The 20598-nt window shown below is 40.6% G+C and overlaps 1 protein-coding gene across 1 annotated transcript in view; it reads right to left on the bottom strand.

Annotated features, from left to right (window-relative positions):
* Window positions 1-20048, bottom strand: part of LOC145449406 (nitric oxide synthase 1-like) — a 32793-nt gene extending 12745 nt beyond the window's left edge. The window contains exons 1-13 of the mRNA XM_080327758.1: window positions 19757-20048; window positions 19565-19675; window positions 18851-19012; window positions 16391-16579; window positions 12443-12641; window positions 12192-12336; window positions 9491-9639; window positions 8325-8487; window positions 6462-6553; window positions 5208-5352; window positions 5004-5143; window positions 4216-4387; window positions 4048-4149 (exon numbers count right to left, since the gene is read on the bottom strand). Coding sequence (XP_080183884.1) covers window positions 4048-4149; window positions 4216-4387; window positions 5004-5143; window positions 5208-5352; window positions 6462-6553; window positions 8325-8487; window positions 9491-9639; window positions 12192-12336; window positions 12443-12641; window positions 16391-16579; window positions 18851-19012; window positions 19565-19675; window positions 19757-19880 — 1893 coding nt within the window. The 5' untranslated portion in view covers window positions 19881-20048. The remainder of the gene's footprint in view (window positions 1-4047; window positions 4150-4215; window positions 4388-5003; window positions 5144-5207; window positions 5353-6461; window positions 6554-8324; window positions 8488-9490; window positions 9640-12191; window positions 12337-12442; window positions 12642-16390; window positions 16580-18850; window positions 19013-19564; window positions 19676-19756) is intronic.
* Between the last annotated feature and the right edge of the window lie 550 nt (window positions 20049-20598).

Genomic DNA, 20598 nt, shown 5'->3' with positions numbered 1-20598 from the left:
TTTGGATGATATATTCAATGATGGTGGTTCTAAACCTGGGGGTAGTTTGCCTTTGTTCTGGGGTTCAAGAAGATGTTTAACGTAATTAGCTTCCAAGATAGGCCGTGAGTAAGTCTGGGCAAACGTGCCGACATTTAATTAGTAATCAGCTCTTCAAATTTTGAGCTGGGTCACGGCATATTTTCAAATTAGAAAGGGAGTCGCGACCATAAAAGGTTGGAAACCACCGGATGTGCGGTGTTTATATAGCTCAGTGGTGCAGTGCGCACCGGTATTAGGCTGATAAATAATCTTATCGGCGTGTCATGAACATGACTTAACGATGAACAATCACGCTCCTTGCATTTTCGAAGTCATCATCCTCCAACTGCTCTACCGCTAACTCTGGCCATGTGGGCGGAGAGAGAATCAAATTATACAGTAATATATGGAAGAACCAATATTATTGACACAACTTATTTAACGACCAGATGCGTATAGTAAGACCCCAGAAGTTACATCGAATACCCTATGGGGGGCCAAGATCAGTGTTTATTTCGGCGGGAGGGGGCTGAAAAAATGTGGCTTCGTAACCACCTCTAGTCGATAGACAAAGCGTTGCTGGTGTGACGTCATATTGATCGACAATGTACTCACACCTCATTTGAAATCCGATAGTGGGCGCTGAAGAGCGTCTGGAATTAGTGAAACCATAGTGTCCTATATGGTGTCGACACAAGCAAATCGCACGGTTCAATGAAATTGTATCACGTCACAGTTTCCATTTGGCCACAGGCAATTTGACGGTGATTTTTGACCGACTTGCCGAGCATTAAATTTGATGAATCGGGTATCAATCGAAAGCTGACGCTGTACTGCTTGCGAAAATATAAATTTTATTCCACTCATGGCCCTGGAACCCCCACAATCTGCCCCAAATTATTCATTGTCGAGTAGATTGGCAGTGTGACGCAACAATGATGTCTGGCGAAACGAGACTAGCTCAAGAGCAAGGATGCGGCCGAGCGGCGAGAGTGGGATCAGCTGACGTCGCGGCAATAGCATGTGCAACCGCGCCACAGAGAAACGCTGCGCTGTTGATACTTTTTCTATGCGTTTCGGTACAAGCGAGCACACACCATCCTTTCCATGACTTGTAAGGGTAGAACTGGGTCCACGGAATGTATTAGGGCCCTACCAATTTTCGCGCAATATCCTTCAGCTGATAGAGATATGTAGGCTACGTCTAAGTAGTCTACATTGGATATGTCAGATTATTATGATATCGATTGCCTTAGCCCGCTTGACTTGTAATGGTAGAACTGGGTCCACAGAATGTATTTGGTCCCTACCAATTTTCGCGCAATCCTTCAGCTGTTAGAGATATTTCTAGTAAGAAAAATATCCTTTCAAGTAATAAGATTCACTCAAGACAGCAAATTTAGATAATGTAAGTATATCATATTGTAGTAATACAACTACAGTGTTGAGTTTTCACTCTAGTCCCCATAAGCACCACGTCGGTGACCTTGCCAAATTCCGAGAAGGCGAAAAAGTGCAAACTCTGTTGGGCCGAATGGACAATGGACATTCAGTTATTCACAGATGCGAAAAAATACTGCAAATCCGTTTTACGTAAGTTACATTAGGAACATATATACAGGCTACAGAATGAATATAATTCAAATATCTGTGATACCAGTGTATTACTTTTGACGCAAAAGGTCCCCGGCATTCAAAAAACCTATTTGGTGATTGAAAAATGCTAAACCAAATTCCAACGTCAACGTTTATAGTGATATCAGATATATTCCAGTGAAAAACAAAGGTATGAATTTGGTGGTAACATTTTGGAATCATTTGGCAGGTATGGCCCGCAAGCTTTCTAGTAACGGATTGAATCCGGACAGCGATACCAGTTTAATTCGACACTCCTGCTGTTAAACTTTATTCAACAATCAACATTTTACCTGCTGCATTCGCGGACCAAGTCCTACCCATACGGATAAAATAAAAGCTTGTAATGTATGCTCAATTGCTCATGCTCAATGCTCCTTGCTCACACTTAACCATAAAAGCGACTATAGAAAGTATCGACACCCGCCATCAACAGCGCGACGTGTCTCTGGAGCCCTACGCAACAAGCGGGCTAAGGCAATCGATATCATAATAATCTGACATATCCAATGTAGACTACTTAGACGTAGCCTACATATCTTTATCAGCTGAAGGATATTGCGCGAAAATTGGTAGGGCCCTAATACATTCCGTGGACCCAGTTCTACCCTTACAAGTCAAGGAAAGGCTGGTGTGTGCTCGCTTGTACCGAAACGCATAGAAAAAGTATCAACAGCGCATCGTTTCTCTGTGGCGCGTTTGCACATCGCTATTGCCGCGACGTCAGCTGATCCCACTCTCGCCTCTCGGCCGCATCCTTGCTCTTGAGCTAGTCTCTAGTTTCGCCAGACAGCATTGTTGCGTCACACTGCCAATCTACTCGACAATGAATAATTGGGGGCTGATTGTGGGGGTTCCAGGGCCGCGAGCGGAATAAAATTTATATTTTCGTAATCAGTGCAGAGTCAGCCTTCGATTGATATCCGATTCATCAAATTTAATGCTCGGCAAGCCGGTCAAAGATAACCGTCAAATTGCCTGTAGCCAAATGGAAATTGTGACGTGATACAATTTCATTGAACCGTGAGATTTGCTTGTGTCGACACCATATAGGACACTATGGTGAAACTAAAATATGGCAACCCTAGTATAGCAGTATCATTCACAAAATTCATTCAATTGATGTTACGGCCGCGCTTGATACAAACACTTGAACTCGAAAAAATGCGTGTGCTGCAGTTAGGAGAAGATGATGCCGTAATTACCTCCATCATCCAATAATGAAGAGTTCGAGAAGTGGCATTAATGGTAAAGTCTCGATGTCCAATGCCCATACATGTATAGGAATATCGAAATATTCGAAATTAGAATTCTTCAAAGCAGCGTTAAGCAACTCCGCTTGAGGGGAAAGTACACGTGTATACAACTATGGCACAGAACAGGTCCCTTATAATTGCACTTGAAGCAAGCATGTTTAAAACATGGTCCTTGTTTAAAAACATGTTTTTAATGTTGTTTTTCAGCCATGACGCCATGTATCTTTAATTGTGACGTCACAGTGTGTTGACAGTGACAATTGAAAATATAGGGTGAATATAACTCCCCTTGACGAAAAAGGCTTCCGACCCCTGTCATAACCAGATACAAGTTATCTTTAACCAGGTGTACATCGTTAGCGGGGGAGATAGCGTAGTGGTAACGATAAGCGCCCACCAATGTGACGGACCCGGTCCGATTTCCGTCGGGGGTTTATCTGGGCTCCTCTTCTTTCGCCGTTGCCGTTCTTACGGCGACAAAAAAGCTCAGAAAAAGACCCAACGAAAGAAAGCACTCACAAGGAATGGAAAGAACTAGTAGAAAGAGCCGCGGCTTCGAAAAGATCAGCATCGAAAAGAACTGTGACATCGTGCACTCTAGGCCGAGGTGGGTGTTAGAGTAAAGGATCGCTACTGATGCGTGTCGTTCGACATCCTCCTATCTGTTCATGACATCGCATTGTGTCTTATCGCATTATACATTGTGTGTGACTTGTTCAGATGAAAAATATAACCCAACGATATTATTATGCAGCATATTTACGGTAGGCGTCATCATCATCAAAACATCCATTCCGTACCAATGATTTATAGGGTTCTAACGATTCCATATTGTATATGCTGCACCCGTTTTTTAAGCATAATTACACAATTATACAATTTTCGAAAAAAACATAATTTTTTATTGGCATTTTTAAAAGACTATTTGTTTTAAATGCGACCCTACTTATAATGCTACATACCACTGCAAATGGCAAGGATCTCGGACCGTAACGCAACTCATGGACCATAACTGAAAATATATCCGAATCTACCGACCCGTGTAAGGACATCTACTCAGACCTGAAGATGTACTGTGCAGATAAGGATATTCGAGATCAAATTTCATTGGCCTATCTACAGATCAGACATATACCTGGTAACTGTGAAGTACAGCGATGTTGAATTCTACCATTGCAACATCTTTCCAAAGTGATGACGCATTTTTCGTGTCCAGACTCATCTTACGGGCGACTTCCTAGGAATCACAAGCGAAATCAGTATTTAAGGTACCCTTTATTAGACCCTGCACAATGCTTGTTACCTGCAATACATTGTATCGCGATGAATCACACAGATCTCTCGCTATCTCTGTACCCATAAACCACCCGTTGAATGGGGCTGCAGGAAATTCTATTCCTCCGATGTCGAGCATAATATTTGATACCGCAGGCACGGCGAACCACTTATACCCCAGATTTTGAAACCAGTCAAACCTTGAAATAATACACTCCAATCCACATTATTGACAAACGACTGGTCCCTATGACATTTCGGCCACTGACGAGTAGAAGGTAGAATATGCTGTTTCGATTTTCTGAGCACCTTGCAATGAGTCACATATATATTCTATATATAATAGAGATGTACAGCATCAGGAATTGGGTTTCTAACTGTTCAGGAATCGGGCATATTATTCTGAAACAGGATTGGATACGGATTCACGTGTTTTACCTGAGTTCCGAATCCGGATCAGGACATGATTCTTGATTTCTACTGTAAGAAATTGACTCTCTGTTTGTTTGCATTGATGTTTTGTATGAACTTGGGCTCGGCAGATTTTTGCATTGCGTCACAAGGGGAAATTGATGATTTTTTGGATGTTACTTTTGGCATTAAAGAAGAAAACTGGATCCAGATTGCATCGGGATTCCATATCATTGAACAGTTTTAGATGCGGATCGCGAAAAGCCATGATCCGTAAATCTCGAATATACGTCATACTTCATAAAATAATCATGCCCAAATGAATGGTGGTTTCCAATTAAGTGTAACAAATAGGTAAAATTGTGAAGATTCATAGAAGGAAAAGTCTACGGCTCATAAATATACCTTGGGTGTCGAAGCCCAACCTCAAGAATGAGATCTTTCGGAACTTCATACCAATCAGGATCTTCCCCCTTAGCTTGAAGCACTAAAGGCAGCACATCAAACCTTCCTCCTTTCGGCTTCCAGCCCAGTTTCACGCAGAGCTATAAACACATCGGCAAGTTTTATACGCCGATTGTGAAATCGGTGAAAAATACTCCGTCCAACCTCCGTAAATTCCACGTTATTTGGATCGCCAATAATGTTACCGTTCTCCTGTCTGTATCCGGCGTACAAGAGTAATTGCGGATTCCAAACGCGGAAATCTTTCATGTAATCATCTGATCTTGGTGGAAAGAATGTGATGCAAGATCTGCGATAAAACAATGAGATAGACTGAGTATGGCGAATTGCGACCGTCTTATTTAGCGTCCGGAAAGCCGCAAAGCAAGTTGATGATTTGGAAATAATCATTTGGAGCTTATTGACAGCTTTCGTGTGGAATGGCGTGTATATAATCCCCCGGTCACCTGTTTGAACGCAGTGGTGTCAGTGGTGTACAAACATATTGATTTTTAAAAATCGTTGGCCCGATAAAAGCACAAAATGAGGCGAGAAATTACAAACGCGAAAATCTATAGTCCGGGATTCTTGTCGATCCGGGAATGGAGAACCTCAAGTTATCGATCAGCTTCACAGCATCTGCAATTACTATAAAAACAAGCGTCGTTTGACTTTTTTTATCCGCTGAAATCACTCGGATTATGATTTCGTTATTTCGTGAATGAAAACAACATGCTGTATTCTAACAACGAACACGGATCATTGTTATTTTAATGAAGATGTTAGCCCCAGCTATAATCCGAGATCACAGGGTATTTAGGTGATACTCGAAGTCTGTAGCAATTTGTAAGACTAAACTTGCGTCATTTAAGTCCCAGTAACGCTACCGAAATGAAAATCGTAAATCGAGTATTCGCTTTGCGATTCGTGATTTATCAGGATACAAAATTTTGTATTTCGCTCAATATTATGTCAGCGATGAGTGATGTTTACAATTCTGAAATATAACGAAACTGAATCAGCCCTTATGAAATCCGTCAACTCAGGTGTATGCATGAATTACGCTGAATTAACAAAAAATATCAATGTCAGAAATCTCTTTCATGTCAAATCCCAGAGCATCATTCACCCCATTTTCTTTGATAGCGTTTAATCGATATCAGAATTTCCCAAAATCCCTTGCATATTTTCATTATAAAAGATTGCCGATTTGTTACATGCAATCTATGAATCTGTGTGATTTCAAACGCAAGTAACGCAGGAGTTCTCCGGTGCTCTAAGGCCAATATAGCATTAACCTTTTTATTAAGTCCATAAGTCCCTTATTTGACGTGAGGAGTTTCAGAAACGGTGACATTAAGACTTCGCTCTTTCGGCAAAGCAAAAAGATTTGCACAGAGCGAACATCAAAGGACTTACCGAATATTTCCTTTGTTGGTAGCATACTTCAAGTGGTTACAAATTGCATCAAACATCAGGCCCGTATTATCCACGTGTCTGTGATCAAAAACCTGAAGATACACAGTCCAGTGTTAAATTTTGAGTGATCAGAAATGTGAAAACAGGCATCAGCACGACGCCAATACGGTTGGTTATAATGCGACACCCTATATCTTCAAAATGGGGGTGACACCATAAGTCTGGCAAACAAGTCTCGGGAACGAAATGATTCTGTGAACAATAATTTTTAGCAACCCGTAATACGTAAAGTTCCAAATGATTATTCTTCAAAATAATTCTGCTATTAACCGCTTGCAGGTATCGATTAGAAACGACTGATCCCATGATAAGATCCATTGATGTGAAGCCTATGACATTTGTTGTTTACTCAAATATAATTTTTGGCTTACTCATTTTCAAACTATCAGACTGTTGAGTCTAGCGACGTTCACAAACCACATAAAATAAACTCGCGGGCCTCATTTCTCCCTTCGAAGCACGGGTTCTATAACCCTGGCCAATGCACTCACCATATCGTTATTTTACACATAGACCCCCGAAATATAAAAAATAGGTCAAATATTACAATTGAGTGTACAATATGTACATAGTTGACAAATATACACCGTAGTGTAGTCAATTAAGATGAATGACCATTTGCAATCGTATTTCATCAAAAAAATCACTAATATACGACATACATAATTACAAATTATTTCGTTTCATCTGATATCATCGACTCTAACCCAAAGTATATTACATATTGAATTTCGAACAGAATATTCATTCTGAAATCATACACCCAGTTTCCACAGGTCCATGTCAGCATGTTCTATAAATAATTTATATGATGTTGATTGTGGTTAGAGGATTTCAGAGTTCAATGATCGAATTATAGATATCAAATCAAAATATATGCCGACAAGATTTCGACATCGTAAAAGCTTTCAACGGGAATTAAGATATGTCTGTAACCGTTTTCCTATTTCTCTGAATGAAGTACATTGCTGTACAGTAGGGCTGTTCAAAAATAACTTTTTTTCCTGAATCTTGCTGGTTACTTGATTAAATCGTTAGGTTGCCTTAAAAAACGACGCATACCAAATTTGAATTCATTCCGACAAATATTCGCGGGTTACGTAGAGTTTGAAAATTTTGGATTTGCCCAAAAACGCAAAAAAAAAATTTTCTCAAATTTTTTTGCCAACCCCATGAAATTGTTGGGCTGTCTTCAAAAACTATGCAAAACAAATTTGACTCAATTCCAAGCAGTAGAAGCGGAGTTATTCCAGTTTTTCGGTGATAATTCTTGGATTATCCACCAATCAAGGATAATCCCAGAATTATCGAATAAAAACTGAAATAACTCCGCTTCTACGGCTTGGAATTGAGTCAAATTTGTTTTGCATAGTTTTTGAAGACAGCCCAACAATTTCATGGGGTTGGCAGAGAAATTTGGAAAAAAAAATGTTTGCGTTTTTGGGCAAATCCAAAATTTTCAAACTCTACGTAACCCGCGAATATTTGTCGGAATGAATTCAAATTTGGTATGCGTCGTTTTTTAAGGCAACCTAACGATTTAATCAAGTAACCAGCAAGATTCAGGAAAAAAAGTTATTTTTGAACAGCCCTACTGTACAGTGTACACCCATTGTATGGTCTGGGACGTGGGTAGAGCGTCTTCGCATTCCATAGTTTCTCTTGACTATTCTTTAGGTTAGGTTATCGGGACGCATTATTCGGTGATGACGGTGAAAATGTATTTTAGGTGTCGCCTATTTATAAGTGTTTCCATAGGATGAGAATCTGACAGCGGTATGTGATGTAGGACTTAGGGAATACCTGCAGTTTATTCCATTGTATCCTCCCAATGCATCTTGGGGCGTTACGCCAAGCCGTTTTCGCGCCGAATATTAGTTCGTATTCGGTTAGGTGATACGTGCCAGTCATTTTTATAGACTCCACCACTTCCGACAAGCGTTTTTCTTCCATTTCTGGATTCTTTCTGTCGTGAAAGTCGCAGGTATAACGGGAGATAGATTTAACTGACGGGGGATGCATAAATTCGGATATCTGCTCATTCGCCATGCGATATAAGATTAAAATTTCACAGTGGAAACCCAACAAGTTGAACAAGTCAGACATGAATAATAAATTACCCCCTACATGTACATCTTGTTAGCATCACATTATAAATAATTCCAAAAGTTGTCAAAATATGACTCGCATGAAGTAAGTACGGGGCAATGTAAGCTATACGTGCCATACCTGATAGCCTACATTTATTGTTGATAGCCTACATTTATTGTTGATATATTCTTGTGTTGGTATAGCGTAAATTCCGATCAAAACATAATGCCAAATCATAGATAGGGTTGATTGACTTGCTATACACACGAAGTTAACGTAGTAAGATTTGTTGATGTTAGTCGAATATCATGGTTTCCGAAACATGTCATAATAGTGCATTGGAAAATTAGGATAAAAATATACAATTATACATCTCCTCGATATACTCTTCACATAGTAATACTTCACTTTCACTGCCAATGATAGTACATCGGCGTACATCGCGTGATTTACCTCACGAAATTCGGAAAGGTCAATTCCGCATGAAATAGTCTACGTCAATGTCTAGAATTCCCATATATAGATATTAATCGGCTATATGTCATTATGATATCGATTCAAAATCGATAACAAACAAACTGCCTGGAAAATGCAAGTATCGGTTTCAGTTATCTGTGCAGTGTGCATTGCAGTGGACTGGACATAACGATTCGAGTTCTTTGTTTCCGCAAATACGTACTATATTTGAAGTTTTGCAGTCATTCGTACAGTTATGATGTCATAATGAATTGTACTTGACTACTCTAATCGCAGTTTAATACCGATAAAAGAATCGAATAAGTCGGGTATTCGATTTTGCCCAGCACGACATCTACATACAAATAAATTTCATATCGTCGTAGCTAAAAAGCATTCTATTGCTGTCAACGTTTAAATACCTTTTCATGGAGTTGTAATATTGCTTGATGAAATCTACCGCCACGCCGATCTTTTGCTCTTCGGTCCTCACATGCTTTCGCGGGTCGGTGCTCATGTGGTCCGGATTCATTACACTTCCAATGCACTTATGCCTGGTGCATCCCGTAACCTGAATACAAATATCGCAACGTCTGACTGGCTGTGCTTTAAAACTGTGATAGAGTGGGGTAGCCCACCAAGTCACGCCATTCCGAGTCCCAAGTTATCTTCAAATTTTAACTTTTGACTGTAATCAGATCGAGTAATTTACATTTCGTTTTTTCCTTAAGTCCGAGTCCAAGTCTTCGTGATATCAAATTTATAGTTTTCTGTTACGAGTCAATTTTATAATAATACATGGGGATATCTAATGTAACATATGACATAATTATAATTAGTATGAGGGGTATTATTACTCTGTGCTAGATCATGATAAACGCAATGATATGCCTAAAAGGGTAATGGGTTGAAATTTACTAGCACCTGCTTCAGATTCCCAGCATGCTGCCGAAGACATGCATTTAAACATTTTATCACGGAGGCAATTTTCGAAATGAATTATGATCCGATCATCAAGGTACATACTATAGTGCGGACTGCGGAGCGGATCGTTGATTTCCCTAGTCCGACTCCGATGCTTTTTCTTCGCAATGGAATCCGGTTCCGATCCGACTCCGGCCGTAGAAAATGAAATAAATAACCCGGCGGATAACCAGGACTATTTATCACCTGCACTAGTATACAGAGATAGCGCATATTGACTGATTGTGTTTGATGACCAATCCCATGGTTTCAAATTTGGTATCTCTCAAACAGAGTATTACTATATACCAGTAGTTCCCAACCTTTTTGTCTTCGTTCCCCACTTCAGATATATTCCGAGCCTTCATTCCCCACCAGGACCGTAACAGCACCTCGTCAGCCCCCCAAAATAAACGTTGGTCTTGGATCCCCCACAGGGTGATAAACCAAACTTCTGGGGGGCTTTGCCCTCTAGAACATCCTCAGCCCCCTGAGCCTGTACGCTTTCCCCCGTTACTTATCAGCTACACTGGCACTACTATTTAGTGAGTCGCCTTGTTTTGACTAAACGCGCGAAGCGCTAAAAATTTATATAATTCATGTTTGAATCGGTCAATATGATCGGGAATTGCATATATTGTGCTATCAATTTTTTATCCGCTCTCTGCTCACGTAATCCGATTTACCGGTAGAGCTGAGTGAGGTGTGTTGGAAAAGGTAAGACCCCTAAATAAGTACTTCGCTACATACCCGTTGGTATATTGACTTCGTTACAATATGCTATTTCGTGACCTCCTATATCTGCTATGTCAAAATATATGGAAATCGCCAAAACTAAAAGTCACACACGATTTCAAATTGGTATTTCTTTACTGGCAAATAATTTTTCCCTGCGGGATGGCATTTGTCCTGTGGCGTTCAGATCGCCAGGACAGGAACATTCGGCGCCAGCCATTTAGCCGCCTATGGACAATTAAACAATATGTATATTGTATATATATCGAAGTTTTCAGTCAGCACAAGGGCATTCCTTCTCGGCCAAGCTCTTCTTGCTGCTGATCGCTCTGGCACACTTCTCGGAGTCGCGTGTTACACGGCCTATAACTTCATATGTCTTGGTGCGTTGAGGCGCAGTAATGGCCGACGCTGAAGTCTCCATTTCTATAAAATCTACGTATTTTCGTGGGGGAAGGGTACCCAAATAATCAATATCTTCCGCAATATTAAATCGCGCAAACAGCGCGAAAATGTTTTGAAAAAGTAGCATAAATTTCCAAAGAAATACTCCATAATTCATGTTAATTCTCGAAATAATTTCGGGCCTCTTTGAGCTCGCCCCCCAATTGGGGGGTTTGGGGTGCGGGAGTTATGGTCCTGTTACCCTCTACCCAACACTTTTGTCATCACGAAGCAGGTATTTGCTTGTTTGACTACACAAGACACACAACCACACCAGTATACGCAAGACAATCGCCCATAACTGCAACAGAAAACGTATTGTGAACCCATAACAGTAAAGGTCAAAATTTGGCGAAAGCGTTATTTCACATCAAACTAGTGCTGGGTGCGTTTGTGACGCCAGCATTGGCCATTCAGAGTTAAAAATGAGGTTTTGTGAACAACCCGCTATATAATTTTCGATACATTCCAGAGCAGTTAACTGGTAACGGCAATTGCGCATGTGTCTCCGTGAATATGTAGATTGTCCTGTATATATTTTGAACAAATGCGTCTATTCCCCACCAGAAACCATTGAATTCCCCACCAGTGGGGAATTCCCCACCGTTTGGGAACCACTGCTATATACAGTCTCGCTAAGTAGACTATAGCACACCAATTTAGAGTCAATTTAGAATATGACTCGACTTGAATGAAGCTATTTCTTATTTTCAAGAAAATGTCAAGAGTCAAGTCGTGTCACGAAATGATAGCGACTCCGATTCGGGTTTGACTCGACTGGAATTACGACTCGAGTCATTACAAGGTACGAATCATTATAATGTAGGGAGCATAATATGTGACATTAAAATGTTCAAGCTGGAAATATGAGAAGGCGAAGGCGATTTCACACCCCTCTGCAAGAAGTTCATACTCGGTCACTTATACCGAAATGATATGGAATCCGACGTAAAACTAAAATATCAAAATCATCTCCCTTACTGCTTTTGCTTTTTGATAAAGCGTGTCATTGATTCTCTCTCCGGTCTCCCAGTTTTTAAGAGTGTGGAACGAAGCGTTTTCGTCCCTCGAAGGCGATTTCGGCATTGAAGAGTTTCTCCTGTCCGGAGTCGGCGATTTCTTTACGCTAAAATTACTGCGCGTTACAACCGTGCAAAGGCCGGACAACACTATCTTATTCCAAGCGATCGTGTAAAGTAAACCATCGCACTTAGCTTCCGTTTCGTACCAACCTAACGGTATGTTCCGCGACTTTGATGATAGGAAATTGAACTCGCACCGCCGAGTCAACGACATCCGACGGTTCTGTGGTTCGCTCATCGGTAGCCGGCGCATCAGGCTTGACATTCGAAACCATTTCCGTGGTCTTTATGCTTCTACCATTGGCCATAGCTGACCCATTGGCATGTTCCGTGGAGCTGCTACTTTCTCCTGGATTATGTCAAAGGTTCATTAAGACGGTCGTAAATATATCCGTTTTATAGATGTTACTGAAGTTCGCCATCATATAATGGCTGAATGATTGTCGTATCAAGCATTGTAAATAGGGTTGCATTTAAAACAAACGGTGTTTTAAAACACTATGTTTAAAACAAACGGTGGTTTAAAACACTATGTTTAAAACAGTGTTTTAAAGAAAGGCCTTTTCAAATATAAAAAATAAATTATGTGTTTTTTAAGTTGTAAAATTATGCCATAATTGTGTAACTACTTTCCAAAAAACATGTTGTATGAGCCTGCGGACTATTACTACCCGATATAGCCGACGTATATCGATATGGGGTGATTGGAACCCTCAAAATTGTCGGTTCAACAGCAGTAGTACAGATATTTCGTCAGAGGAGCTACATGTACCCTATATTTTCAATTGTCAACGTCAATCCACTACGACGTCACAATTGAATATTCGTGATGTCATGGCCTTAAAAAAACATGTTTTAACAGGGGGTTTGTTTTAAACTGATTATTGTTTCAAATACAACCCTAATTGTAAAGATGAGTTCGAGTTCGCATTCAACTAAGTTATCCAAACTAGGCCGTCCTATTGTAAAGCGTGACGTCAGTTTTGCTTCCATGATGTCTTTTTAAGGCACGCCCCAGACACAAATCAAATACTCAAACAAACAGCAGATCTGTAGGCATTGAATACAACTTGCATCCCATATTGTATGTTAGTATAGGTTAATATACAACTATAAATGACATGATATGGCCCGTAATGTCACGAAAACAATAAAAGTCGAGCTATGCGTGCGGATTCACAGTATCACCCATGCCTGCATCTATTTGTTCAGAAGTTTTCGGGCTCCGAGTCGAGTCACGATTGTAATGATTTGGCCGTAACAATCATTTCATCGACGAGAAATATAGTTTGATATATTCTTACCGCAGTGGGATCCTCGAAACCTCGGTTGACCGTAACTCAGTATCTCTAGCATTCAGCACCGTAACTGCCGCACCCCAAACCCCCCAATTGGGGGGCCCGAGCTCGATGGGGGGCCCAAAATTATTTCCTGAATTAGCATAAATCATAGAGTATTTTTTGAACATTTATGCAATTTTTTCAAAATTTTTTCGCGCTGCGCGCGAATTCACGTAACCGTTTATCTTTCTTATTGGGTACTGGGCCATTTCCGCGCCACGACCCACCAAGACATACAATCAAGTTTTAGGCCATATAACATGCGACTCCAAGAAGGGTGCCAGAACGATTGGCAGCGAGAAAACCTTGGCCGAAAAGGTCTATGCCGGTATGCTGACCGAAGACTTCGTTATATATACAAAATACATATAGGTTTAATTGTCCATAGGCGTCTAAATGACTGGCGCCGAATGTACCTGTCTTTGCAATCTGAACCTCACAAGACAAATACCATCCCGCTGGGAAAAATTTTATGCCAGTGAAGAAATGCCAATTTGAAATCGTGTGCTTCTCTTAGTTTAGAAGCCTACGTTTGGGCGGTTCTATATTTTTTGATATAGCAGACTGGAAGTCACGAAATAACATGTAACGAAGTCATATCAACGGTTCCGCCCGCCCGAAGATGTTTAATCATTATTTACGGGCCCTCCCGTTTTCAAGACACTTCACTCAGCTCTGCCGGTAAATCTAATTACGTGAGTAGAGAGGACAATAAATTGATGGCATATTATATATGCAGTCGCCGATCTGATTTACCGATTTTATCATAAATTATCGAAATTTTCGCGCTTCGCCCTGGCTCACAATACAGTACGGGTAATTTCGTGACAAACGCGAACAACGTGATGGGAGGGGGGTCGTTTTATCACCCTATGGGATCCCCAGACCCACGTTTTTGGGGGCCTGACGAGATGCTGTTTTGTTCCTGCCAACGGGTATACGCCCGAAGATGTTTAATTATTATTGAGTGGTCCTACCTTTTCAAACACACCTCACTCAGCTCTACCGGCATATCTGATTACGTGAGCCGAGAGAAGATAAAAATTCATAACAATGTATGCAATTCCCGATCATACTGACCGATGAAATCATGAATACTAGGAAGTTTGCGCGCTTCTCGCGCTTAGGCGACAAAAGCTGATTCACTAAAGAAAATCCTAATGAATATGATGAATAGGGAAAAACAGTGTCTAATCGAAGGGGGGTCTGGGGGGCGAAGCCCCCCAGACGTTCGATCTATAACACTATGGGGGGCCCAAGACCCAAGTTTGGGGGGGGCTGACGAAGTGCTGTTACGGCCCTGCTAGCATTTATGCATATATCGCTTATTCATGACAGTGTTGCGATGGCCCGAGTCATGGCTTGACACAAGTCACTATATCCTAAATAGATTGACCTGACTTGACTCGACTCGACGTGTATATGTAAAAGAAATAGAAAATGTCGTGATTTTCGAGTCACGTCACGTCATCCAAACTAATCTTTATACCGAATTCCGATTCCAGCTACGTTTTGGATATGGTTCATTCCATCATCAGCTACAGCGCAGACAAAACAGTGTCGGCATGACCTAAACTACCGACATAATGGCCTTGACCGGCAATATCACTATATAGTATATAGCCATGCACCCGTGTGGGACTAGCTCAGCCCCCTTAAGGTAAAGTGTTTGAATCAATCTCGAGAATATGAGACATTGGCAATGTTAAGTTTGTGTGTTCAAGCTGGTATCCTTTGACTCTCATGTACAATTGTACATATGACTATAGTAATTACTTGCTTTTGTTATTACACCATCTGCACCATATGATATGCCCGACTGACGTTTATCTACCCTCTGTATAAGGAATTGCATCGTGATTCCAGCGTTGTTGATTCTGCTCTTGTTGCACGAATACATTTGACAATTAGTTGCATGGTTGAATGGTAAAAAGTTATGCTTTACTAACAACAATAATTTATCCTCTCTGCTCCATTTCGACGAAATTTGGCAACAAATTTCCACTACACGCTCAAGGATTGATTCTCGTCAATATAGTGGAGCCTTGATATGACATATCTGTCAATAAACTTCCCTGATATTAAATTGTATTCCCAAAGTATTAAGCATAAAGTATACTATGTGTGAAGTATATAGGCTACCAACATAATCCGTGACTCATACCGTCTTAGTAGTTTTGAAAATACATATGGCCCAAAGCTTGACAAGTTTGGCGCAATACAGCGTTAGTCGATATGTACGTGCGTACGTACGTAGATCTACATCCGTACATTAACTTAAAAGACTCAAAATTAAAATCTTAGTGACTTAAAAGCGACTCGAAGTCGGGAAACTTGAGATGACTTAAGTCAATTTGAAAATTGGTGTGGCTTGACTTGAAATATTTTTACATGACACTTGACTTGGCTAGACTCGAGTCAGCATTGCATTGACTCGAAATAATTTGTGACTCCAATGCGGTGGCTTGATGTCAACGCTAATTCACGGACACAGCGTTTGTGCTAAGTATTGATTGAGCCACAGCATGGTCGCTAAGCACTATAAAATGGTCATTGGTCATCGACAAGAGATACAAAAATATTTTTGATGACGCATAAGTAGCATTATTTCCGACCCGACCACAGAAAGATGCATAGTGCACACTTTAACATTCTTAGTCATTATTACTGACATGACGTCACAATAGAAGGGAATACTCGGCTCAAAATCCAATCAACCGGGTACTTGATTTTCCCCAGCCCTAAATAGCATACGTACTGGCAATAGAGCAATCCATGTTTGTGCTTTCGCGCGGAATCGCTGGCAGGGGTGAACTTGCAGGCTTGACAGAGATCGACGGAATGCAGGAACATTCAACTGATGCCGCGTCAGGCTTGTCGTATGCTTGTGGTTTGGGAAGAGCGAATCCGTTAGTTAAACCTTCCCCGGAGCTAGTCGGAGCTTTAGCTGAGAATGGGAACACCGCGTAAAAATAAACGCGCGTATGCTAAGGGCTAACCACTAAAGAGGCGTCGAGGCGTCCAGTACTCCCATATATGTATATCGGGTTGAATGCGAACTGAACGATTCATTAGAGAAAAACGCGAAGCTTTTAAATATATTCGTCTCGAATCTAGGCAACAGTCGATGAGTAATTTTCGATAGGTCCTAAAGAACCCGTAGCGCAAGTTAAACTATTTGTTTGCTCTGGCAACAAAAGCTACATAACACGCAATGTAATTCTCATCACATCGTTCCCAGCAGCCGATGCGGAGCGAATGTCTCTACTTGCTGTCTTCTTCCCTATTATGTTTTTTTTTATTTCCAGAGCAGAATCTCGCTCGATTTCGTTACGCATGAAGCGGATCCACTAAATAATGATGCTGTGATATATACCCAATCTAAAAGGCACCATAAGTATGTAATCTTTTGAAATTTAACTTTGACTTATAATGTTTCAACGTAATCTTGCCGAGGTGACATGCGGTAAATTCTTAACTGGGAATTTCTGTTTTCACGTTTTCTTTGACATGCGATTTACTAATGGGGTGATCCACAGCGATCCAACGTCCCATACGGGCGATCTTATTCATCGTAGACGTTCATGATTAGGCGTAGGCCTACAGGGAGATTAGCGATTTAGGGCGTTGAATATAGGGTTGGTTTCGGTTAGGGTTAGGTGAGAGGTTCGGGTTACCCTGAATTATTTTCATTGCCTCATAAACGTGACATGCGCTGATACTTGCTATCTTGACCGTGGCTATTATGACACAATCTCTTTTAACTCTCGCAATATGAAATGCCAAGCTATTTTGAACGGGCTCCATCAGACATGTATATGCCTTACGTGCTCTTCAGAATAATATTGGACCACATTCAATTTCGGGTATGTTATATTTATTTAAATACGTAGACATCATTTACGACATCATCCTGCCATACATACTTCCTGCCCACTAATTTCCGCTTATCTTACACTGTGATAAATTTTGGCGGCCACCAAAGCCTGGAGCAGCTTTAAATGGGAGCTTGAGCCTTGTTCCCAAAGTACTTACGAGACTTTTAGGGCGTTTCGTTAACAGCCAATGTCTTGCGAGTTGCGAGATGAATTTAGTTTCATTTTACATCGTGAATTGGTGTGTTTTATGAGCTTTCATTGCTCTTCCTAACTATCTTGTATGGACACGTTTTAGTAGCCTAGTTACAGACCTCGTTTACAAAGCTCCTGAATCCAGCTATACCGATTGTTCAGTACAAAAAGTCCAGCAGTCAAAAGTCCACAAATTAGAAACGGAGCCAAGGTAAGGTACTTTACCCAGGCGTTACATTATTCGACTATACTGTTAATTATTCTCCAAAATGTTGAAGCCAAACTACCTACTTTTACAGTAATATTTCTTTCAAGTAGAAAAGGTATCGTTTGGATAGATAGACTTGTATCAATTTTATGAATGATTTTAAGGAATTTTCATGAACACCTGACGATGTAACCCCTCAGTATAACGGCAAAAGACTATAATTGCAAAAAAAATGTCCATTCGACGCCACCACAGTCATTCTGCGTTAGTCACGAGGATTCATCTTGGAATTTTGTAAGCTGTCAAGGGCGATCGGCTGACTAAAGTCTGTCACACCTCGTTCCAATCCACTTCTAGCAAATAACCTAAATAATTTCCAGAGCTTTTGTTCCCGTCTCAAGTAGATTCACGCCTTCTACTTGTAATCAAGTCGAAGGCAGGAATATATAGAGTTCTATATCGTTGCTATGAAATCAAAATAGCTTATGTATATTTTTCAAATTTTAAGAAAACCTTTTTTTTTGTAGAATATCTTGTGGTCATGGTTATGTTTGTAATATTGTTTCATAGTTAACCATGACCAAGACATGACAGAAAGAAGATGAGGACTTTACAAAAACTTAATTCTCTCAAAATCTGTAAAATGGACCTAGGCTAAGAAAATACTTCTCATTTTACCCGAGTATCACTAATAACTACTTCGGTAACCTCTGATCATAAGATCACATGATCTGTAGTAACAGCTTATCGTGGCTTAAAATAATTAGGTGACCGCGGTTGAGCACAATTCCGATGTCCAAGGCCTGTTCGTTATGCGAGCTTATAACTGCACTGCTGAACGCGTTCTCCGGGTATGATCGTTTATAAATTTATGCTGGCCCGAGTGCCATGATGAGGTACAAAATTTCTGTACGTTTATGCAGTTTCGTAGGCTACTTACTGCGAACGTTACCGTTGCGTTTGGAAGAGTCCGTTGTCGACACTGGTTCGGTTATTCTGCGCGTTGTGTGCAATCCTTTACTATCAAATCCGGTCACAAGTGAGCTCCGAAATCCTTCCCTCACTTGCAAAAGAAGAGTCACCCTCTGTCCATATTTCGCGCCTAGAGAACAAAGGCAATCTCTATGTCGTTACGTGTAGAAGTCTAAAATATGCTTCAAATTCCAGAAATGTCTGGCTACATTGGCTAGTGGCTGTAAGTAGCTCTTCAAAGTTTTCTTTTATTTCACATAAGACCTAGGAAGTACAGATACGATCTGCCGTGGCTTAAACGCACCGTGTATTTTGTAGGAACTCATATCGTGTAAACATATTCTCGCAACGCTTTGGACATTGCAACAAGCGCCGGCTGATTCGGACATTGGCAGTGGCACATCGACTAAATAATTTGCAGGAAATTGACGCCATCTACCGGCAAAGCGTTTTCTTAGAAATTGCGAATCTTCAACACCAATAACCTACATAACATTTTTAAAGTGAAGTTATATTATTAAGCTCAGCTTCATTCACTATAATGATGAATAAATTAGCTCTTTGAAACCATGTGTGGTAGGTGGATAGTTGGTTTATCAGCTTTATCTGGTACTGCGATAGGCATACAATATTATTTCGTAATCGTAGATTGATTGCAGAGTGTGAATAACTAAGCCTTCACCTCGCAGAGCGGACAAGGCTTTTTGATAAGACATGGTAGTCAAATCCGTCGAGTTGACTTTAAGCACGACATCGCCCACTTCGACGAGGCCACTCTCCTGGGCCGCACCACCTGCAATGAATAACATCAATTCTATTTCACATTGCATTATTAATGCTGATGTCGTTACATGGTACGCGGCACGCGGCTTACCTTTTATGATATCAGATACTACCACCAACGGATGAGTGTCCCTTTCTCGTACAAGAAATCCTAATCCGCCGACTTTTCTTTTGACGATAGCAACGGAAATAGCACTTGGCGGAGTACGCGGCATTTTAGATTTGTCGGAAATTACACATGGAGAAGTTACAAGCTTATTCTCTGGAAGAGAAGTTGCGTCGTCAGTCTAACATCCGCTTCGACCTCAGACTCAAATGAATTTTCGATGATGAACATCCATCATGTAACCGGTTATATCTCACAATGTAAGACTCTAAATCGGAGCGCTAGCCGGCTCATTTGACTTCTCAATATATATTAATTTCCCTGAAATATAGCCTAGTTTCATCTTATCTCTTCGGTTGGATTGATGGGTTACCCATCAAGTTATAGTAGTATAGTGTGGATAAGCTGTTGCCTAATCCGGAAGATCTGGCAATCATTTTCTACTAATTTCAAAAACAAAAGCGTTCATTTCTAATCTGCTCACACCCTGTTAAAATGACTGCGGCTGACTCTGCCGAGTATAACTGTATAATCTTATAGTTTTATTGAATCGCTTGCACCTGTCGCCGAGTTTTTATATCTTCATTTCATATATATTCTGCTCGTTCACTAGCAACATACCATTGACATTGTAGGTGATAATCAACGCAAACCTTTTACAATATCAACCAGACAATTTAAAAGCATCTTTGGGAAGTTAAACTAATCTACATAGCATAACAACTTTTGGTCAAGCATCATGATACTTCAGCACAGTGCTATTTGTTTCAATGATCCATTTGATTTATACGGCTTTATTACCTCGATCTCACGTAGCGAAGTGTTTC

The sequence above is a fragment of the Botryllus schlosseri genome, chromosome 11 (assembly GCF_051294905.1).
Source record: "Botryllus schlosseri isolate E-star chromosome 11, Bs_hap1, whole genome shotgun sequence".
NCBI classification, from domain to species: domain Eukaryota; kingdom Metazoa; phylum Chordata; class Ascidiacea; order Stolidobranchia; family Styelidae; genus Botryllus; species Botryllus schlosseri.
The sequence above is the reverse complement of the archived record's forward strand: the minus strand, read 5'-3'. Positions and strand labels throughout refer to the sequence as shown.